The sequence below is a fragment of the Monomorium pharaonis genome, chromosome 9, assembly GCF_013373865.1.
Source record: "Monomorium pharaonis isolate MP-MQ-018 chromosome 9, ASM1337386v2, whole genome shotgun sequence".
Classification (NCBI taxonomy): Eukaryota; Metazoa; Arthropoda; class Insecta; order Hymenoptera; family Formicidae; genus Monomorium; species Monomorium pharaonis.
In genome coordinates, this window is record NC_050475.1 from 7,464,946 (window position 1) to 7,489,008 (window position 24,063).

At 37.4% G+C, this 24,063-nt stretch overlaps 2 protein-coding genes across 5 annotated transcripts; one reads left to right on the forward strand and one right to left on the reverse strand.

Moving 5' to 3' along the window:
* Positions 1 to 306: 306 nt before the first annotated feature.
* Positions 307 to 5,938, reverse strand: LOC105833418 (probable C-mannosyltransferase DPY19L1). Of its 3 annotated transcripts, none has more exons than XM_028193110.2 (9): positions 5,836 to 5,938; positions 5,617 to 5,729; positions 3,686 to 3,823; positions 3,534 to 3,602; positions 3,140 to 3,463; positions 2,213 to 3,032; positions 1,963 to 2,125; positions 1,724 to 1,852; positions 307 to 1,660 (listed from the first exon to the last, which is right to left on the reverse strand). In XM_028193110.2, exons 1-9 carry the CDS (start codon positions 5,936 to 5,938, stop codon positions 1,441 to 1,443), a joined length of 2,079 nt encoding a protein of 692 aa, XP_028048911.1. In that variant the 3' UTR covers positions 307 to 1,440. The 3 variants fall into 3 exon arrangements, with proteins under 3 accessions (XP_028048911.1, XP_036148198.1, XP_012530605.1); XM_036292305.1 differs by having other exon boundaries at positions 5,605 to 5,729; positions 5,836 to 5,871; XM_012675151.3 differs by lacking the exon at positions 5,836 to 5,938 and having other exon boundaries at positions 5,605 to 5,751.
* Positions 5,939 to 6,258: 320 nt separating this feature from the next.
* On the forward strand, positions 6,259 to 23,561 carry LOC105833416 (brefeldin A-inhibited guanine nucleotide-exchange protein 3). 2 transcript variants are annotated; one of them, XM_012675147.3, is made up of 22 exons: positions 6,259 to 6,486; positions 6,895 to 7,028; positions 7,951 to 8,085; positions 8,241 to 8,406; positions 8,691 to 8,820; positions 8,919 to 9,188; positions 9,840 to 10,073; positions 10,183 to 10,410; positions 10,763 to 11,136; positions 11,456 to 11,640; positions 11,703 to 11,865; positions 12,003 to 12,311; positions 12,396 to 12,618; positions 12,699 to 12,872; positions 13,048 to 13,456; positions 14,215 to 14,427; positions 14,511 to 15,393; positions 15,504 to 15,636; positions 17,503 to 17,731; positions 20,083 to 20,312; positions 20,511 to 22,074; positions 22,422 to 23,561. In XM_012675147.3, the coding sequence occupies exons 1-22, from the start codon at positions 6,402 to 6,404 to the stop codon at positions 22,563 to 22,565; spliced, it is 6,615 nt and encodes a 2,204-aa protein (XP_012530601.2). In that variant the 5' UTR covers positions 6,259 to 6,401; the 3' UTR covers positions 22,566 to 23,561. The 2 variants fall into 2 exon arrangements, with proteins under 2 accessions (XP_012530601.2, XP_012530600.2); XM_012675146.3 differs by having other exon boundaries at positions 6,265 to 6,486; positions 8,904 to 9,188.
* The last annotated feature ends 502 nt before the right edge of the window (positions 23,562 to 24,063 follow it).

Consider the following 24,063-nt stretch of genomic DNA (forward strand, 5'->3'; position numbering starts at 1 on the left):
CACAACGTAGTATACCAAAGGCTGCCTCTCGACTATACTATCTGTTACAGCGATACGGAGTGAAGGTGCTATGCTATGTGCGTTATAACGGAGCTACCTTCGCCGTTCGTGCGGTTCGATCTTTCTTCCGGGCGTCTCGCGCGTTTGAGGTTCCCTCTTTTTTTTTCTTCTTCTTCAGCATCATTCGCACGCGAGAGATATCCGAAAATGCAAACGTTTCAGCCGCGTGTTTTTCAGCTCGTTGACATTTTAAAATATTAACAAAAAGTTTCCGGTATACCTTTCAGCAGAGAAACAAAACGCATGTTAATTTTTTGGCATAATTATTTTTTGTTTTGTCGCATTGTTCTTTTTTTTTTATTAATAATCTCATCATTACAATTACGATAACATTTATGGTCGTATTACGATTGAGTAATTGTGCAATCTTAATAAGCATAATCGATAAAGCGTGGAGAATTATTGTCCAATATGCGTATTACGAAATGCTCGTTAATCGATAAGAAATTTAAATTTGAGAATGTAATTTGTAATGGTTGTATAAATATAAATAGTGCTTGATATTGGCACAGATGTCTTATGTTTATCATGTAGTGGATGAATGTGAACACAATATGCGATTAAATGGAGTATATATTCGCGTCGTCAAATTTCGAGCATATCGACAAGAGGGCGATAATATTAAATATAAGAAAATTATCACAATTATGTACATCACATTGTGAAATGAGGCATTATCTTAATTCTCATTCTTATTAATTTTAAATTTAAACAATATAATTTTAACTTAATTTTAATAATTCACTGTTATATGAAATATAGCAAGTGTAACGTTACTAATATATTCTGTACATTTTGTTAATAGCTGCATATGGAAAGAATGGTTTTTTATTAAAGTAGCTAAGAAAATGTAGTTATAGATCTGAAAATAATTTCATCAGATTTTCGAATATGTAGGTCGCTTAGCATAACAATCCTGCAAAAAAGTTTTTACATTTTATCAATCAGCGTGTGCTTGAGTGTCCTACATAAATTATTTTGATCAACAAAATTGTTTCAGAATTGAACTAAATTTTTAGATTACTTCGGTAAAATCATTCTTTCCGTGTATGTCTTAGCAGAGATTTCTATGTTAAAATAAAGATTGTATTCTTTTTTAAACAGAAAATAACCCGATTTTGTAATGTCGAGAACATTGTTTTAAAAAAATATTTTAATGTCTCTTCACAAATTGTATATAAGGCTATACTTAAATTTTTACAAGTGTTAATGTTTAACTTACCCGTGAATCTTTATGATATAAAAATATATATTTGTATACTATTTTCTTCATATAGATGATAATACTTCAGTTTCAATAAAAATAGGCTTTCGTAGTCTCACGAAGGTATCCCGTATTCTTTATATTCTTTCCTGTTTCGTTTTAAAAAACGTAGAATTCTAAAATTGATAGTGCAATGGCACAGAAGTCTTTGGTTTAAATTCTACGTAATGTGAATAATCCAATTGCAGTACGACATAGTTGCTGTTAACAAACGCTCTTCTGAATGGATACGCATTTCCTTTGAATAAAAGGGGACATAAAGGCGGTTTGTTTGCTGCTTTCGCCGTTCCATTATCAGTTACGTCCCATAAATCAATCATTTGACATCCACGTGGCCTGAAGAAATAAAATTCCATGTTACGCAATTTGTTGTCGCACTTGTGCTCTTCTCATACTTACATATTTGCAAATCCAAGGCACAATGGTTCCTCTAATACGACGTAACTAACTTTCATGTTTCTCAAAGAACCATACACAGAGGCAGCATCTTTTCGACTAAAAATCTCGTAGACTTTCATAGTTCTATCTCTGCAATATATATATCATCAAATATTCATAAATAAATAAATACAATTCTAAGTAGTGTCATAGTAAATTAGTATGAATGCTTTTTTAATTGACAGAGAATTTTTGTTTACCTCATTTCTTTGCTCTCGTAATAAGGATTATTAACGATCGGTCTCCTAGTGGATAGCATTAAGTTCGCCATCAATGACATTTTTCCCGCAAATACGGCGTGTTTCGGCGTATTATTTTTTATCCATTCAAATAACTCTTCTTGTTCAATATTACTATATTCACCTGTGTAAAAATAAAATACATAGTAATTGAAATCCTGTAGAAATTTAATCGATTTCAATTTATTTGATTTATTAATTATATAATCACCTATAAATCCACGTTCCTCTTGAAATCTGTCGATGCCGTGATATGACATGCCTCCCAGTAAAAGGATAACAATGGCAAGCCGCATGAGTTCACCTTTTAAGCCGATTTTTTCGAGATATCGTTTGCTGCACACGGCACCAGCTATTATGCAGAGATGAGGTGTCATAAATAGCTTTAATCTCATAATGAAAACGGCCATAATGATGAAGGCGCCAGTTTGCAGGCCATTATATGCTATATCGGCCTCTATGCAGCATGGATAATGGTTCGTCTTAAAATTTCTGTACCAGTAATACAGTGCAAGCATACCAACGAGTATCGCTGTTGGTAGTAACAAAGTCTTGATAATTGCCTCGTAAGTTTTGTACTGCAGAAAGTCAAATTCTGCGGAACATGTATAAAGCATAGTGTGGAAGTCTCTGTAGCTTGTTAATTTGGATTTCAATATGTTAAACACGTGGGCGTCGTCTTCAGAATATAGAACGTAAGATTTTATCCATTTTGTAAGAGTTATCGTTATAGCAATTTCGAGAATAATTTCTCGCTTAATGTTTTGAAATCGAGACAATTTTATTATAAAATTGGCCACGTTACTGCTGATTATAATACAAGTGTAGAGCGAACAGATTATGAGAGTCCCGTTTGTTATTTTAGTCGCTATTGTGATTGCTAAGGCGTGAACCATACAAAAATTTTTGTAGAATTCGTATGGAACAATTCTCAGCCATTTTAATATGAGAATGGCTATAATCTGCGTAGTGAAAATAAAATGTGAAAATTGCCAGGTGCATAAACTATAAATTGTCAAGATGAATATACTCTGAAAAAGTGAGATAATTATATTTAGAATAAAAATATTACATTTTTAATAAATTAGATTTATACGTTAAACGAATAAAAATAAATAAAAATTATTGTACATCTCACCATAAATAGCCTTTGTTTTGTTTTCTTATCTTCACAGCTAATGACCATAGTAACACTGTACATTTGAATAAGTAACATGGGGTACGCAAAAGTTTCTCGCAACGGCGGTGTCCATTGAACACGAGTGCATTCACTGTGATTAAAAAAGAAGAACAGGATCGTTATAAGTCCACCGTAAACGGAATTGCTCAAGTACGTTGCATAGTAAAAGAGTATGGATCCTGTGATAACTGTCATAAACCAGATTATCTCTAAATAGAAGTATACAGGTACACCTAGGCCTTCACAGCTAGTTACAGGTGACAAACCATCTCCTCTTTCTACCTGAAAGTGATTAACTTGTGAGTATTTTAGAATATTGACATATTTCATAGAAAAATTGTACAAGTCTTACCTGCCAACATTGTTCTTGAGATATGACACCAAGATTCCTTGCAATATGATAAAGGAAACCTGTTATAATCTATACAACAAATAATAATATAATTTTTATCATTTTACCATTCAAATTCGGATAATTCAGAGAGATTTATTGAAAAAAATTACCTCAGGTAAAAGACTATATTTTCTACTGGCATCAATGACGTTATTGTACTCTGACAGATTGTCATGGCTAAGCTGGTTCATCCCGTCAAAAAAATCTTTAGATTCAGCGATGGTCTTATAATAGGAATAATACATCCCCTAAAAAAAGGAAAAAAACAGTTACAGACATTAAGAAGTTTTAATGTGCAACTTGTTTAATACAATTACTCGCCTGATGTGTATTTTATATAATAATATTATTTCTATATTTATATTTACTGATATTCATATAAATTATAAATCAAACTATTAAAAATAATCTCTTATGTTACATTATTGTATATATATATATATTTAACATACAATATTGCCCTGTAATTGTATATAATATTTAATTAAAAGTAAAATGCAAAAAATTTTTAATTACAAAGTAATTTGTATTTGTGTTTTAATTATACGCTTTTAATAATATAGAAAGAACAGCATTCAATATATGATAAATTTAGTAATTATTAAAAATAATTATATTACTCAAATTTTATTTGTGTATATAAATGTACATACAAAAATATAAATTCTGCTAAATATACTTGTTATTTATAATAAAAGTTTACTCATGATATTTTAAATAAGGATATATTCCGATATATGTTCCGATATATATTCCGAAATAAAGAAATTAGTATTAAATGCAATATAAATTTCTATTTACCAATTTTTATATTTAAATAACATATATTTTACAATAAAGAAAACAGTAACTGTGCAACATTAAAAAATAATACGTAAATCAAATGTTTTAAAACATTCATAAAACAAAGAATATAAATATTAAATTTTAATTTGTTTTGCTGTATTAAGTTTATAGTCATCACCATTTTTCAATTATATTTTTAATTTAGATATTTGTTTTTTAGATATTAGTTTATATAAAAGAATTATTTCAAAAGAATTAATTCTGTTAATATTATTGTTCTGATATTAGAAAATATGAGAAAACTGTCATTCAAATTAGAAAATTAAAATTACTGTAACTTATTATTTATTATCTTTAATTATCAACAATTAAAATTCTGTGAGGAATTCTAAAAACAAGTTAAAATCTTCTTAGACAAAAAATTGTACTAAATAATTGTATAAGTTTAGGATTTATATTGAATTAATCATTTTGAACATGAAAATAACACTGAACATTTCCTCAAATTTTACATCTATATTCTTATATCTGTATTCATAGAAATGTGATTTGTTAAATTAATACTTCAATAATTTTAAATTATTATTTGTATATTATCCATGAAAATGTTTTGAGCAATAAAACATTTTAAAAATTGATGAATATTGAAGGAGCATACTAAAAAAAATAATAGTCAATTCTTTTATTAATTATGTTACCATTATTCCATTGACATCATATTATATATCAATTAATATCAATTAATGTAAAATAATAAATTGATTTGCTAGCAGTATTCGAAAAACTGCGAGCACAATTCTTTCTCCATCATTATTACTCCCTATCGTGATTCTAACAAAGAAATTTTTTAGCCAATTTAGGTAGAAGAAATTGATGTCAACTTTACAGTTCTGACTTGACACTATTTCTTCTTGTTCTAAAGATGAAATATAATATGTAAATTATTATTCAGCACTGTAGAAGTAATTTTGAGATTCTTAAATAAATTGTGCCTTTGGAAATTGCTTCAAAAATTGTGACTTGTATATAAAAAAAATAACTGTAAAATTTATCAGCAAGCATTTCAAGAAATAATAAATTCATAACAAGTCCTTGTTTTATCTATGCATTTGTGGAAATTCTCGGTGTTGCCTAGTTGATTTGAAGATAGACAAAGCTTCTATTCGTTCGATAAAGTTTTCCATCGATCGATTTTGCCAAAATGTCACACGTACATACGACTATAAAATGACATATCATCTACCTATTGCCATACCATCTCTGTCCGGAAGGACATTTCTCGCTCGATCTCCGAGAGGTGAGAGAAGTGTCGGTCATTCTCGAACAGCGTGGACACATGCCACCGATGCAAACAACCAAAACCAAGACCTGCGTGGCCATTTGGAACAGAGATTATTTCACTTATAAACGATCTCTCGGTCGCAAATCGCGCTAGAAGCACAACTCTCTTACGGTAGAGCGAATTGTTATTTACCTAGAAGCTTTATCGCCCAATGATAGAAAACGGTGCTGTCATGCACCGGTTTCTCGGCCACTACTCTACGTTTTCTGTCACTCCTCGTTGCCATCTTCGACATTGTGGGTCACGTGACGACCGCTACCATGCTCACGAGAAGGGCGCCAAATTTTAAATTCCTAAAAAAAAATCTTTACTATTCTGTTCACAAAGACGCGGGAATATTTTGACAAAGAAGCGTTTCTATAAAACTGACACTAATATTATTTCAATGCGCAAGAAATTTTCTATAGATGCTTGATTTTTTAACATTATCTCCCAGACTTACCAAAGTTATACAAAAATACAATTGTCATTCGGTACTTTGACTTTTTCCTCCATCCTCATAAAGTGTGCAATTAGATCTGCAATTAAAAATTTCCTTTCTCCCCGTTCGATCATTTCTGCCGGCATCTCTCTTCGTGGGCAATATCTTTTTACGTTCCTGCGAGTAGTGCGCATGTATAAGCGAAGCATGGCCGGTGCATCGGCACTCCCTTGTGTTATCGATCAGTCGCGTGGTAGCGGTTGTAGCCCGCCGTGTCATGGAGGATCTCCTGCTGCAGATCATAAGGGAGTCGAACAATGCGAGGCTACAGAATTTACGAAAGTCGGCGCAGGAGGCGCACGGTGAGCGGCCGTCACGCTTTTTTTTTTTCATTTCGATTTAATTCTTTTGGTTAAAAACGTTATCGTACGAAAGTCGTTTCCTTTTATTCGAGGCTTTCTCATTTCCCGGAGACGTCAAACAGACCTGACACTCGCATCACTCGGGAACAATATATACGACAAATAATTTCACATGTCATATAAAATATATCTCTCCCCTTTAATTCGATTATATTTAAGTTATCTTTGCGCAAAGTTTCAGAAATTATAAGTATTACTCAAAATTATTTTTCAAGCTTACGTCAAATGCGTGTCATGATGGCGCGACATGAATGACGTGATTACGTCGACTCGGTCGTCGGGGAGGGTTATTTGTTGCATTCGGGTTTTGTTGTCCTCGTGTTTTCAGAGCAGTTTTTCTCCCTGCAGATTTTCTGGAGAAGCAGCAAGGCTTGCTGCGAGATCCGCCGCACGAGCTGCGCGCGAAATGTCTACATACGTTTCAGCTAGCACTGGAGAGCAACAGAAGCAAGTTCGTCGCTTTTGGACTTGCGGGATTGCACGTAAGTGAGACAATTAAAAAAAAAAAAAAATCTTTTGTAAAAGAATATTTTTCGCGCCCGAAGGAATAGATTTTGTACGCGTAGAGACGCGACGAATGTGGGGTTTAAATATCTACGGCGAAGACACGTTTTACTTTTTTTTCTTGAAGTTTTATCTCTGGACTACTTTTCCGCGTTACGTCGACCGGCAGTGATGTGTCCGCTTGTGGCAACGTATGTTCAGGAACTGTATGCGATAAAACGCGATAGATACGAACGAACAGCTGCGACAGTACAAGCGAAGTCGCGTCGCTGTGGCAGATGATTTTTAATTAGCTTTGATCGGAACACGAGAAGTTTCTTTTGTAACTTTAAACAATCTAATAATTGTTAGATTTTGCAGAAGCAAAATGCATATCTTTCGCTGTAGAGGAATTTTGTGGTTATAATTTGTAAATCTGGCTTATTCGATTATTTGCTAAATATTTACAAACGATATCGAAATAGTGTGTATGTTTCATGCGTACAAAATTCTTTGTGAAACTTTTATTTAAGAATACTTGAACAATGATTCTACAATTTGATGTTGTAATGGTTTTTACAATAATTATAAAATTAATTTTTGAAATGTATTTCAATAAAAAATGATACTCTCTAATACCAAAATTACGTAAGGATATATTTTAAGCATTAATTTTTTAAATTGCTAATATATTACAATAATTAAATTTGGAATTAATAATTTTCAAAACTAAACTTAGATTCATAATATATTATACATTACATTTTAAAATGAAAATAATATTAGAAATTCTCCGCATGCGTTTCTATATTTGTATCGTAAACGGATTTTAATAATTACATTTTTTTAATTAATAACTACTTTTCACGTTATAAATATGATGGTTGAGTTAAATGTCGCAATTAAAATTAAAATTCGTAGAAAATGTTAAGAGACGACAGATTCCAATCACCGTACGAGCCAGAAGATGATTCGTTATGGCTGCCTGCACAAATGTTGCACGCCATGAGCTCCATCGTCTCGCAGTCCGATGACACACAGACGGATATGCTCAAAGTGAGTTTCACAGTAATTGTAAAAATATTTCAGCTCGAGACTATTACAAAAAAACCAAATAAAATTAAAGAGAAACGCAAAACTTGCGTTCTCTTTTTAGTTTTTGATTCAAGATCACGAATTTAATCGCCTGTAAAATGCCGCTTCTCTCTCAGGTCTTACTGCAAGTCGCTTGCTCTCCTTATTGGACTATGAACGGCCGCTTGATTATCGCTATACTGACTACTTGTTGCGAGGCGTTCGAGAATGGCAATCAGGCTGTGCGTACAGCCGCGCAGGCTGCAACCAGTCAAACGTTGCGATCGTTCTGCCTGTTCTTAGGTATAACATCCTTTTTTTCGGAAGATTTGAACGGAAGGAAAAAACTGCGACAACCCTGACGATGCATTTCGCCTTAGACGATGATAATAGCTCCCAGACATATATACCAAACACAGATGTTTGGTCGATAAATTACGGGATCGCGTGCCAGCGGCATGCGGGTCGAAGACTGCCATCGGCGAAGCATCCCAACGGCCGACACTATATCGTTTATCGTTTTCGGATGCATCGTCAGTCGTAGAATTCCAACATTCATGTTTATGCATTGCTGCATTTATTCGCAGACGAGGAGTGCCAGGAGATGGACGAGAACGCCAAGCGGAACAAGAATGTGCGCGAGCGAGGTGTCTCGTGCTTCAACGAGGCGCTGCCGATCCTGCAGTACATCTGCAGCAAGCTGGACGAGGCACAGAAGTAAGGCTGCACCTTATTAAAAGAAAAGAAATCTGATATCACGCGAGAGAGCCATTATGCCGGGTACTATTAGTGATGTTTAGGAAATCTTGTTCCAGTAACGGCAGAAACGGCAGCACCGTGGTCTTCCTACTGGAATGCTTGCACACGCTCATATCGTCGCTACCGCAGAAGATTCATACTAACGCACACTTTACGACTTTCTTATGGCAGAAGTTCTGCCCCGCCTTGATAGCCTTTCTGGGCACTCCCCGCGTAGATAAGACCTTTACCTCCCGGGAGGGAAAGGAGAACGAGATTGGCAGAGGTTCCGGGTACTTGGCCACGTCGTTGAGTTTCGACAGTCATCAGGCTAAAACTGTTTACAGGTAAAAAGCGTGGCAAGTTTAGAATGTATCGTCGTCACGTATTAATATCATAAACATTATTTTATAATACTTTTTCTTATATTAAATCTTATTGTATAATAATAAAATGGCTGTTGGAATGCTCTGCATGAATAACACGGGAAATAAGAGGAAATATCGTTTCGAAGTGAAAATCTTGATGATAATAATATTTTTATACCAACTTCTAAAGATATTTTCTATATAAACTGCATGACGAAATATTCGTCGAACTTAAAATGCAAGTTTAAGTAAACTTAAGTTAGAAATAATGTCTAAACTAATTTGATTGTGAAATTTAATAACATAAGCTATAAGAATCGTTTAAAAAATTGTGAAAAATTTAATTCAACAAATTGTTATTAAATTTGATGATTAAATTAATTTATAATATTGCAAATTAATTCAGATATCTCTGACTTCAGTTTACGAATGCGTTTTAAGTTTATAAAATTGAAAAATACATTTAATAATTGTTATAAAAGTAAGAATAAAATTATTAATAAATACCAAGGTCTATTTAAATCAAGAATCATGTTGCTTTTTATTTCTTGTGTTTACAAACTTATTATATTGTTAATATTTTTAATAAGTTGTATAATATTATATAGAAAACTGAAATATCGTTTCTAGCATTGGCACGGAATTAGTGAGATTAGTAGGATGCGTCGGCCCGTTGCGGCCAGTTTTGGAATCGGTGTTCCACAGAATGTTGCTATATCCACCGCCGCAGCAGCGTTTAGAACCCTTGAAAGCATTGAAGGAATTGTTGCGCAGTCCCAGTCGCATGGTTGATTTTGCTGGACCGTTGCTCGTGGAAGAAGATCGATCGAGCCATATACAAAGTGACATGGCATTGATGAGACTGTGAGTATTTCTCGCGACGCAGTCTTTGATATCTAATAAATGAAGCTAAAATAAAATTTAATTTGGAATAGGTAGAGCCTTTTAAAAAAATTTTATACACATTTTTTAGAGCCATGGACTCGATAGAAGAATCGACAACGGGTGGACTGGCTATTTTGCACGCGAGTGTCTCTTGCGTAGTCGCAATGCTGTCGGCGCTTCAAGATCTTTGCGAGGGCAAGGCCATTAATCATAATTATACATGCACAATTAATAGTTTGTATGAAAATTTGGAATCCTGTGATTATCGTGGACCTCTGACTTATCAGAGCATGGCACGATTACCAAAAACATATAGGTAGATACAACAATAATAAATTATTTAATACAGTAAAACTGCTATTTAAATAAATATATAAATTGTAATTAACAAACATATAAGTTATCTTAAAAAATCAGTTAATGAGAAACATAAGTTATTAATATTAATTTAAAAATATATGTTATTGGCATTGATAAAATAATATTGTTTCAACAAAACCGTGAAAATTTTTTAGTACATTTTTATAAGTTAATATTGTTAACTTACATTTCTAATTATTCGAATTGTTCTAATATTGTTAAATTATATTTCTAAATTTATGCATATATGTTTCTCTTTTTTATATTATATATATATACATACAATACATTGATAACTTATTTCTTAGAGAACAATTGGAGTTAATGAAAAAAGGTATGGGCTCGGATTCCGACTCATCCGGACATGGGCCATCAGAAGATGGCGATTCAACGGACACTGAAGGTCCGCAAAACGAATCAGATGAGATTCAAGAAAATAGTCTTGACGACAACGATTGCACAACGGAGAATGAATACGAGAAAATGAGATTGAAAAAGTTGCCAAAGTGTCTTCACGTGGGTCGACAAGTGGCCGATGAATGTAACGTGGACGTAGAAAGACACAATGCCAGGCGATTTGTGAAAACGCTTAGATCCGATCTCATACCAAGGGTTCTCACCTTGCGAAGTAATATAGAAGTGGACGAGGCGTTGCAAAATTTTGCATCTGAATACTGTCAAGGTAATATAACCGTTATCGATAAAGTCGATAAAGTAATGAGGACGACTTGCATTAAATGTTAAACCTACCTTTAAAAGAGTAATCTAACTTTAAAAAGTTACGATATTCTAGTTTAATGTAAATAATGGTTTTTAAAATTAACTTTTAATTTAATTTAATTTAATCTTGATAGTATAACTTTTAACGTGAATTAATTAATTTTAAAAACCATTAACTTTAATTCAACTTAATTTTTAAAAGATTTGATTTACCCAACCCTGATACTTCTTTTCTGATAATGACATTTTATTACATATCTTACACATTTGACATATTTTAGGGGTGTTTGTAGCTCAACAAAAAATGCAGGGACAAACTGACACTAGCACAGATTCATGTGCATTAATCACGATTATGAACGCTGATGGAATTTATCTGGCGACGTATGCAGCATTGCTTCTCAATTTGAAACTAATCCAAATAAATTATTATCATGAGGAAGGTCGGCAAATTCCAATCAGCGAGGTAATGGCTAGATATTTCAATTCTTTTCGAATTTGTGGCATTTATCTATCTTAACTTTTAAGGAGCGATTTGTGGAGGAGGTGCATGGATCGGGTGTACTGGTTTATCTCTCAGCGACATGGCTCTCCGAATTGTATCAACAAGTTCTCGCATGCAATTTACTCGAGAAGTGTGGTTACAATCCTAACTCCTCGGAGAACAATGCATTGGCCAACGTTCTCACGGGTGAGCACGGTGTTAAATTAATATTTTAGAAAAAAAATATAAGTATATTAACGAAATTATATCTTTCGTAATATTTAAATTACAATTTTTTCGTAAATTTAACTGATGAAATTTCTCTTTTTTACAATTATTTATAGACGTGGACGGTATACCCGGCAGTCACAGAGGCGGACAATTGCTTTCTGATTACATAAGATTGGAACGGGCCCAGCTTTCTCGAAGTGAGCCAACTCCGGAAGCGGAGGCTGGTGCAAAACTCTCCCGGAGAGTGCTGACTTGCTGCTGGGGCAGTATGATGACGGTTCTCACGACGGGGCTGAATCCTCCTAAGGAGGAAACGAATAAGGGCATACTAAACAGAGACGGTGGTAGAAGAGGAGTCAGAGACACGGTCGTCTTGGCGCTTGAGGGTCTTCACAAGGCTGCCACGTTGAGCAACGTACTCGGTACATATATCTTTACTATTTTAATCAGTTTCTCTTTTCAGATTTTGATATTTATCTTGTCCTATTTTTTTCTGCTTATTTTAGGTTTGCAGAACCGCTGCGGCTCCATCTTTGCCCTTCTCGCAAAGGCCGCTTGCACGGAGCAATCCATTTCGAAGATTACTCGCAAGAAGGACGTTCTTCGACTTAAATTGCAGAATAAAGCGACGAATCTTCATACGTCTCACGCGCTCAGTATGGATGTGCTTCTGGGAAGAGGTTTGGAATTGGGTAGTCACGGTAGCGACTGCTGGCCGCACGTTTTCACGTAAGTGACATTCAGAAGCATAGCAAGGTGTGTCTTCTCTTACGTGTATTAAGATCTCTTACGTGTATTTGAAAAAAAAGGTGTTGCCTGTACGTGAGCAAGCTGGAACATGACTTTTTCGGAAGGAATCAAAATCCATCACTGCCCAAGGCCTCTCAGAAGAAAGAAAAGAAGGATGCTGCAAATGGCGATGCCAAGAATGGCCAAGACAGGCTTCGATTGAATTTCAACATTGTCGATGACGAGGAATCTTGGTACAATTTACTTACATATTATAACATTCTAATTATTTGATACTATTTTTCTCAAAAATGTTCCTCTTCCCCAATTAACTGGTATACTGATTGATTGGCATAAATATTTTACAAGATGCCAGAATTCTGATATCTTGTCTTTATTTTTAACTTTTTCATCATTTCTTTTATACAGCGTGGACGTTTATAGCTTCCTTTCGAGTCCCTACACGCAAAATCCAACCACGGACACGATTCCGGAGATTATTCAAGAATCGAACGCCGACAGCCAGTTCAATGGGATTTTACCAGCGGATTATGCCGCCAAGATTATTTGCGTGCTATCGCAGCAAGTCGATAGACTTTTCGAGGATGCGGCACTCAAATTGAATCTCAGAGCGCTCTGCTCGTTTCTTACGGCCCTCTGTAAAGCCAGCAAGGCGCAATTGTTCAAGACCACCGATGGCTGTAAAGACAATAAGAGGTTTTGGTGGAGACGAAGTAAGCCGAGAGAGAACGAGATGAACGTGCTGCTTTTGGCTCGTTTAGGCGAAGTTATGTTGAAATGTGTAAAGAGCGGCAGACCTTTGATACATATAATGGGGGTAAGAAAGCAGTCTAATGTATAAAATTTAATAATTTACAATTATAATTTGTATAACGGAAGAATAATAATTGAATCGAGAAATAGTAATATTTTCCAATATTTTGAGATAGACAAATGCGTGGTCGCAAGTTTCCATTTTGGAATCATTTTTATTGAAAATTTAAAATGCAAAAGTAAAATAAATATAAAAATAAATGAATAAATTCTAAATAAATACGCGTACTTGTATGACAGCTATGATTTAGCCACGTTTCTATAAATTATGTGAAACTTAATAAATAAGTCTTTTCTTTATTTACATTTATCATTTTCGGATTGCGGAGAAAATTTAAAAAACTGTATACTTGAACTAAAAAATGGCTTTTCCGAAAAATTCCAGTTCCTACTTTTTGTTATAATTTAAAGAAATTAAAAATAGAAAAAGCTTGCGTAATTTGATGTATAAAATTTATTACAAATGTTACTTAAAAATTTCAAGTTGATCGGATAAACTATGTTTGAATTATCTTTATTACCGCTTTATAAACGTTTAAAAGAATTATTTTATTATGTTTATAATTTAATATTTTTAATGTAATTTTGCAATTTACTTTTTTTAAACAAATATGCATATTTTGAAAACAGAAGTATATTTTATATCTCTTTAAATAAAAGTTTTACGTGATATTGAAACCTATACCTTATTTTTCAATTCACTGTCATTAGAATACAACACTTTCTTAAATAATAATTAATAATAATGAAATAATTGTTTAGGTATGGACTATTTTGGGACCACACTTCATGGAGGCGGCTTGTCACGAGGACCGTAGCATTTCGAAGAAGGCCGTGCAATGCATTCACGATTCCATGGCGGCTTTGCTAAACGAACAAATAGAACTTCCACATTTCCATTTTAACGAGGCGCTCTTCAAGCCTTTCGAGAATCTTTTGTGCCTCGAACTCTGCGACAGCGACGTGCAGGATCAAGTAAGCAGTTGTTTATGATTACGTATATAAATTCGGATATAAATTCGGATTATTCAAGTATTGAAATCGTTTTTCCTTTTCAGATTGTCAGTTGCATCTGCGAGTTCGTTGAGACGAACCGTACGGAGATACGTTCGGGTTGGCGTCCGCTTTTCGGCGCCCTCCGAGTGGCGTCGGTCAACAATTCGGACTCGGTGGAATCGGCGCCCTTGTTAGAAGTTTTCAGAGTCTTCCTCTCGACGGACAACACACTGGTCTTTGCTAACGCCGCCCTGGACTGCATCCTGTGCCTGCTGAAACACGTGAGGGGCATCGGCGACAACGAGGCCCAATCCGAGGAGACCGAGGGCGTCGACAGCGCGGAATCGCGAAGGATGCGGCTCTGCGTGGAGAGCCTGAAGTACCTGTTGAGCTGCAGCGACATCCTCTCGTCGATGTATCGAATGCCGGCCTGCCCGATCTTTCATTCCGCGCAGCGGATTCAGGTCTCCACGATACCGCAATACGTGGACCCGATCATTCCGAATCTCGAGCTGACCAGGTTCGACAAGCACATCGAGACGATGCAGGAGATGATCCCGGAGAAGTCGTACGACGCGCTGGCGCCGCTGATCGACAAGGACGCCCATCCTATCGCCACGTTGCAGAGCATGGACAAGCCGAGCGGTATCCTCAGGGTCTGGTACATCCTCATCGAGGGTCTGGCGAGCGCGACTATGATCTGCCCGAAGCGTTATCAGCCGCACACCTTGGAAACTCTGTTCCACCTGCTGCGCGACATCCTGAACGTACCCGGGCCGGCGTTCGGCCTCTACTGCGTTAATCACCTGCTGTTGCCCATGGTGCAAAACTGGCTGAGGAAAACCTCCAAGATCTTCCGCGGATGGGACAACTTCGCGCCCAATTTCAAACAGTGCTGCGGCCTCACGACGGACCTCGTGGTCGATTACTTGACGCATCTGCAAGGTAAAACATTGACGAAACTCTCGATCCAGAGGATAGGGATGAGAGGAAAGTCTACTTACGCGGGAGATCTTTCGCTAATACGTTCGGTTTGCGTAATCATTTTCTTCCAGGTCCAGAGGTCGTCAGAAACGATGCCTATTTACCCGCGACGACGCTGATGTTGAAACAGCTTTTGCTAGTGATGGCGGAATGCGTGGTGCAGCCCACGGAGAGCATAGCTCGTCTCGGCTGCGCTTGCATCAGGTGAGTCAAAAGCGCGGAGGGGGACATTTCCAGCTCGCGACATAAAAGCCGGCCCGAGTAATTTGCTTGTCCGTTTCGTACGCTCTTTATTGCGATTTGCGCGAAGTTTCGTTTAATATTTACGCGGTTTACGCGCGCGGCGGCGGCGGCGGCTGCTGCCCCGCGCATAGAAAATCGATGTTCGATGACATTAACGGCGGGCACCGAGATTGCAGTGAAAGAAGAGAAAACCGGAATGTACGTAATGGCGGTACCAAACGTGGCGGTTCTTTAACGGCCTCTTGAAACTTATTCGTCGGTTATTCCGTAACTCAATTAGGAAAGCTGGATCATAAAATAAATCCCGAAGAATGTGCCTCTTAATACCCTTCTTATATAACACCACGTATCTTGTGATTGCAATAACGCTATTATTATTCGTATCGGCGCGTGGAGATTCTGGTCGCGTCTTGACTTCCAGTTTTTCGGGACGAGTCGATTCGGCAACGGGTGAAATCCGACGGAATGCGTATCTCGCGACGGAGAGAGAGAGAGAGAGAGATAGAGAGATCACGTTGGGCTAGGTGTATCGGTTGTTACGGCGGCGCGGAGCGTGCGTGTAAGACGATAACGAAGCTTGACAAGCTGTCCGGTGGGATAAAGTAGCCACCGACACTCGACACCCTTGCGTCAGCGTCATGCTAACGACTGCACACACGCTGCATCCACCTGGAGAGTCGCATCGGCGCATTTTCTTCCCCGTATTGACGTGCACGGTAGACATGTAGGTACACATCCAGCCGGACCCGAGTACACGTAACACGATCCCGTGAATCGGCGCCGATCGCGAGGTATCGGTGTACGCGTGTTGCGCTTACGCCGGAATTTAAAAAAAGAAAAAAAACGGAGCAGGTCCGCGAATGACGAACCGAACGGTATCCCGAGCCTGAAATCTTAGCGTCGCTCGGTATAGGTGGAGGACAACCCACTTCCACCGAGTTAATCCAGCGGATCGAATGATTCTGCGCCTGTGATCGGCTGCTATATCTGTGAAAGAGCGATTGTTCGAGAGAACCGCGCGGAAGGCCAACTTTATCGTCGACACGAGTAGCTTTGAGAAATCCGATTACCGTACACCGATCGTTGCCCGTGTCCTTGCGAGATGTTTATTACGGAATAATGCGGTGGCAATGCAGATTGTTGGTACGAAAATTCGGTGCGAAAATATTCTTTCGGTTGCAAATTTTTAATTACCAAGAGGAATGTACAGAAAGGATTTACGTCTCCTTTACTTTGCATTATCATTGCTACATTATTTTATTTATATCGGAAATCACGAGTAGAGAAGATACCGGAGCCTGTTGGCAAATTGGAAGTTGGAAATGTGCTTATGTATACACGACAAAAGAAACAATGAAAAAGTTATCGTAAATTATCTTTTTTATAACATAATTATATAAATACTATTCCCAAAATTTTATTTAAATCAAACAAATATTACAATAAAGAAAGCTGATTCAGTAAAGCTGTTCTGTTTTACTGATTATCTTAAATTATTTTCTATTCACTAAACTTTTAATTGTATTTACACAATTAAAAGTCCTTTTCCACAATTAAAGTACAGACGATAACATAATACGTACGTAAGAATTTTATACAAAAAAACGAAAAAAAATTTAATATAATTTACAAATTAAATTTTTTTTTCGTTTTTTATATTCTTACGTGCGTATTATGTTACCGTTTGTACGTTAATTGCGGAAAAGGATTTTTAATTCTGTAAATACAATTAAAAGATTAGTGAATTAAAAATAAGCAAAATGATTGATAAAACAGCTTTAGCATCCCCTTAAGTAATCACAAGGGAATTAAATCTGTGTTCGACAGGCATGTCCTAGTGAGCAGCGGGCCACTCCTGACCCCGGAACAATGGGAGGTCTGCGGTGTCGCGTGCTACCGCGCCTGTTCGAATTCGTTGCAGGAGCTGCACCAGCTGACCATGGCTTTCTCGCCGAGATCGGAATCCTTTTACGGGGACGTCGCCCAGGTGAAGGTCGCGGCGCGCCGAGACGCGACACCGGAAGAGACGGAACGGTTGCGGCAACTCGCCGCTCAGGTAAGTAATCCGAGATTTATTTTCGAGAGGTGACACCCGTCGGAATGAGTACCGACATCCCTTATTGTTTACTATTTGTTCGGTGTGCTTTGTCGATGTGCTCCTCGTAATCTCTCACGAGACGAAACATTTCGAATACTCTGCCCTAACTCGAGAGAGAATTCACTTCTACATTTATCATTCGCATATCACAATGTCAAATTTGTTCTTGGTATACGCATCTTGTGCTAAGTACAATTAATTCTCTGTCTCAAAATAATGTTATTTAAAACGGATTAAAGTCAAAGTTAAATGTGACAATTTGTTGAATACAAGATTTAAAATTACTGTACGTTAAAAATTTACAGTTATTACGAAAACCTTTATTATCGATCGCTGTAATCTATTTGATAACAGATGAATTTGCCATTTTGTCACTTAACAGAAATGATTTTAGCGCGTTGTTCCTTGCGATGAAGTTACGAGTGTCCGATATGAGTGAAAAAAATGATGTGCGTATGTATGTATGTATGTATGTGTGCGTGCGTGCGCGCGCGTGTGTGAGTGTGTATGTGTGAGAAAGAGGGGTAGAGAAAGAAAAGATAAAGATACACAGGGACACAGGTGGTTCCCTCTTGACCTGACTTGCTCCCAGGTGAGCCAGCTGCGTGAGGTATTGACTGCCGTCAAGAGGCAGAGCGCGGCGTCACTGCCGACGACGCCTTTCCAGGATTTGACGACCATTGAGACGACACTGATCGACCAGCACACTACTTCCTACCCCATCGGTTGTAGGCAGCACACGACACCCCCCGATTACACTAACACTACGACGAACACAGGCCCCCAATGGCTCTAGCCGACCACGGTAACTCACGTCATGGATTTTAAGAACGATCAAAAAAACCCGGAGAGAAAGAGGAAAGAGAAAAGATAACGTTGTTATTACCGTATCGAGATATTCACCATTTGACCGGCAGAAAAGCGAATAACGTGGACGGATAGACGTCCGGCGTCCACGTGTCACGAGTGATTCACAGAGTCGTGGAGGCGTGCCATCGCATCGTCGTCGACAGGCCCCCCCCCTCCCTTCCTCCTCCCGGTTTCGTAGCATTCGCGTTCCTCTTTGAATCGAGAGCAATCCCAGAAGCTCTCGCAGCCTAAAGAATATTTTCGTATTTTATACCCGCGTAATATACTTCATATATGTATACACGAGTACTTTATATGCGCGCTGAGCATACGATGACGCAAGCATAATCGATCGCTTTCAATGTCTTCCAAGCTTGTTCGATGTGGCTGACACTATGGCGACGTGACAGAGTAACAAAAAAAAAAAAATGTTTTTTATGTATTTTTGTACCGCTGGATGACTGTGTTCAACAAATATAAAGCTTCTTTATTACCAGATGATTGACTGTTCACTCACCCTTTACCTTGAACGAAAAGTCATTCGTTTGGAATTACGCCTGTCGACGAGGAAACGATTTGGATCACCATGTTCTTTTTTTTTTTTTGACATTTGCACCTGCTGGTAGAAGGCACGGGTTAGGCTGCAGAAGCGCTTTAACGAGATCCTTTTCGAGAGACAAATGTCGTCATATTACAGAAAGAAAGAATTTTCAATATATGTAATGATTGTACTTTTTATCAAATCAAATCTTTACTTTGTTTCGTTAACATCTATTAACTTTGAAAATAATTTTTATAATTCTTTTTCTTTAAATTCCTGGGACATATTCTGATAAGAGAATAGATATGGATAAATTTGTGACTTCTAATTTTTTTTTCATTTTTGCTGAATTTATGAAAAAGGACCTCGTCGCTGATTGAAAGATCAATTTTTTACTTGGCACGATCTTGCGAATCACTATTAAAATCCATGGCATGGGTCCATGGCTAGAATTTCACTATCACGCGTAGGTGTAACGGTACACGACACCGTATTCATAGAAGCTGCAGCTTTCGTAGTTTGCACACATTATCCTGCGATCGGAAGAAATTGCGGAGTCGTGTTAGGCTAAACGTGCCGTTACTATTATTGTAATTAAGATTATTCTCGCGATTATTCTCAGTAAATAATTACCGAAAACAATTTCTCACTCATATTACATAACATAATAAACTTTTAATTGAAACATTTCTCATATAAAATTTTTCAATGCATTACAAGAACTGATAATGATAAATATAATCTTATTTGCAATCGAAACGAAGATTTAATAATTGCTTCTCGTTGTAGTAAAATATAGTATAATTTTCGCAAAAATCACCAGATTCCTCGAACAACTGCGTCATACCATACATTCAGAAATGCCGCTTGAAACGAAAGATTTAGATTTTATAATATAATCACGTGCTTGTGTCTTCAGGTGTTCCTCCTGGAGGAACAAACGCGGCTCGAAGACGCTTCGCGGTCATCTGACGAAAGGTCGTACGTGTTCCTTTTGTATCCTCCTGCTGTAGCCGCTACTCTCAATCCCGATCTTTACATCGTTAGAGTCCAGTTGCGTGCATTGGTAGTCGGACTTTTGGTACATCAGATGCTGCTTCATTGCATCGCGAGTGTGCTTCTTCAAGGTGCCGGCTCCTCAATTTCGAGGTTTGTATACGATACGATTGCCTTTTACGATTAATCTATAATAATGTAGCAAATATTTTTTTAATATTAGTTACTCGAATTTGGATTAAAGTTGTCGATAGTTCAACTCGCGTTAATAACTTTGATTTAAAACTTGGTAGAGATATAAATATAAGATTTCGATAACGATCGACGCTCGATGGAATAATTTTTCTATAGTTTGTCTCACGTGATCCCGCATTCGACGCCATGCAGTTCGCCTAATCCTAACGTAAAACGGGGTTACCTCTCTCATCTGAGTCCGCATCACGTGGAGATTTTCCTTTCTGCCCTGGACTTCTCGTATGTCGCTGCGCTGAAGTTCGATTGCCGACCCGGCCTGAAATTCTTGGTGCAAAAGGTGGCGAATCTCGAGCAACCAGCTAATCTGTATCGCCAAGCGGCCGCCGCCTGGACCATTAAGCTTATCACCCTGTTTGAGCTGTGCTTGCAAGAGGTAGAGGAGCTTCACGCGACTCTGGAGCTGGTGAAGACCATTTTGGGTACGGGGCTGAGCGACAGGGAGTGTGTCTACGACATCAAGCATCGAAAACTCAACAAGTATCTGCGGCAACTCCGTACGACTTTCGACGAGCTTTGCGAGACTTACGTCGAGGTAGTTCTCGACGAGGACGGCAGATACACCAAGGTCGACAGTTTCGCCGAGAGGAAGATATTTTTGCTGGTGGCCCAGCCTGACGATTTTCCCGAGATTACTAGGAAGGAGCCCATTGACGATCGGCTTGTCACCAGTACTCCAGCCTTCGCCGAGTCGGAGAAAGAAGATTCCAATATCCGTCGGGATCATCAGTCGCCGGGCGGCGACGAGGAGGATGATCAGGATGATCCAGATGTGTACAATCCAAATTTGGACGACGAGAGCGGTTTGGAGGAGCTTGGTGCTGAGAGCGAAAACGATCCGAGACCCTTCAGATTATCGGATCTGGCTGCGGAATATTCAACTGATTCCGGTCCACAGTCCGAACCGGAAACTGACGACTCCAGACCGGTGTCGAGACTGGGATCGGTGACGGAGAGGATTGTCTACCTCGATCGATCTGGCGGAACCTCCAGCGAGGGTTACATCGACGCCAAGTACAATGCCGCGACTCCGGCGCCTCCCAAGATGACGTACTCTCGTGACGATTTCTCGTACAATTTGGATTCACATTGGAAAACGGGGTCGATTTCTACGAGAACTTCCATGGCTGATATGAAAATTCGTAATTCGTTTTCCGATGAAGGCTTTTTATATCAAAAATCATACCCGGAAAGGCGCGGTAGTGACGTGGGTCCATTGTCCAGGCGGAAATCCTTGACGTTCATCATGGCGGCAGATCTCGAGAATGAAGACAAGTCCTTACCAGTCGATCCCGTGGATTCCCGATCGAAATCGGTGATGGAACTGTGCCGAACACCCGCTTGGACGATGTCTGCTGATTCCTTCAAGGAGTCCCGCGAACCGGAAGAAAATATTAAAGAAGAGGACAAGAAGAATTCAAAATCTTCACAGATCCTCGACAATATAGATGAATTACTGCGCGATTATGAACGTAGTAAGCGTGGCTTTAGGACAAATCCCTTTTTGCGGGATGAGGAAGAGACGCCTACAGTCGAGAGTCAACCGGTCGTTAATCAGGAAGTACAAATTCAGAGGCGAACCGTTAATAAAGACAGCGAGGCTCATAGGAAAGCTTGGGCAGACACTTTGAGCATTGCATTGGAATGGGCTTTAGCTTTACCAGTGAGTTTTTACTTTCTCTTTGTATATAAAAAATGTTATTTTGTTCGTAACTGCAAACAAATTATCAAATAATATCAAATATTAAATGCTCGTGTATCAAAGATAAATAAAAAAATAGCTAAAATATATAATGTATAGTAATAAAAAATAAGTCATAATAAAGATGTATATTAATAATAATGTATAACAATATTTAAGATAAATTAATTGCTAATATTAAAGAGTTATAAGTAAGCATCTGTTTTCGACGAGTAATTCAATTTTTTAAAATAAAGGAATCGTCGAATTTATAAACGACCGTTATCAATTTCAGTAATTTTTATACGATTTTTTTTCTGTTTGTACAGGACGAACAATTGGCGCCGTTGCTTCCGGTTTTCGTACGTGGCGTGCGAATATTGACCAGGCATGCCGTAGATCAGAGCTTGAAACAACGTCTCTCGGCTCTCTTTCATCGTATCGCTGTGCTTTATGGATTGACAAATAATTGATAGCGAGTTTAGATACGTGCGTTGATCGCAGCCTTAGTTATAAGACTTTTTAAAGGACAAAGAAAGAATAATTTAACATGCTTGACTTACTTTTTTCAAGTTTTTTATCATTAGTATGATAGACGCGCAAAATCGAAAGAAGAAATAGGAAGAAGACGTAGAATCTATCGATATATACTTTATTCGTAACTTTCGATCAAATTAAGACATGCTCCTCGACACAAGTAAATTGAATTCGAAAAAGAAAAGAACACACGATGTTTCCGTTATCATTATTTCTATCTTTTCCGTATACATCGACGCGACGACACGTCGGAGACAAGGATTTTATTTACGATCCATTTCGCATGCACATCTCCCGATTCTCATTTTATGCTCCTTGCGTCTAACTGTAGTTTGCGGTCCGGTCATAGTGCCGGGTGTATCGGATTTTTGCTTCCAGCGCGTAAAGCTTGAAAACACGAGCGACAAATGAAAGGTGTCTCGCGACGGACGCGACACAAGTGATGCGGTGGCGCTCCTCTGTTCACTTATCAAGATCTCTAAGGGGCGGAATATATTATCATTTCTTGCGCAGTTTCCTTTGCTACTATAGACTATTTTTTCTTTAGAACCGAAGAGACAGAGCAAAGGAGATTTTGAAAGGGATTATATATATTCCTTGCAATGAGTATTATATTTTATTACATAACGTAATATTTTTGGCATGAGTCTAATTGAGATAATAGTAATGTAATATAACATTTTATATTACACATTCCGTACGCATAGGTGATGTTATTTGTTAATATAATTTATTTCCCTCGGTTTGTAATTGACTGACCGTAGAGATTATAACTGAAACGTTGATGTATATATCAGATATTATCTGTTTATTATCAGATATCCCTGATGTTTCTCTACGTATGGTATATTCCATAAATGTTGTAAATGTTGTTGAACATCAGATGGTTTAAATGGAAAGATTAATAATTGATAATAAAATGTGCCTATGTATCCCCTGTTTTTCTTCCCCGAAAATGCATCTAGATGTACGAAAAATAGACTGGGAATAACGAGAAATCGTTATAAATCTTAATGCAGCTAAAGCGCGTCCAAAAAAATATGCAGTATATGAGTGTGAAACGTGTATATCTCTAATAAGATGTATGAACGTTAAAATAAATAACTTCTAATATTCGAATATTATTTTAGATTTTAGATTTTAGTTGTGCGTTTTGTCTAGAAATCTAGTTTAGAAACATTAGAGGTGTGCAAATATAAGCATTTGTGAGATCGAATCGAATCGAATTAAATCTCATTGATTCCAATATGAATTAAATTCGAATCAAATTTTCCTGGATTTGCGTTACATGCTAATTTAAACGTGAAAGTTTTCAATAACGTTATAGCTATTTCTTTTTAAACGAGAAAATTAGTCATAAAAGTTAAAAAATAATAATTAAGAATAAAGTGCTAAGAAAAAATTTATAATGAATATTATATGGATAAAAAGTAT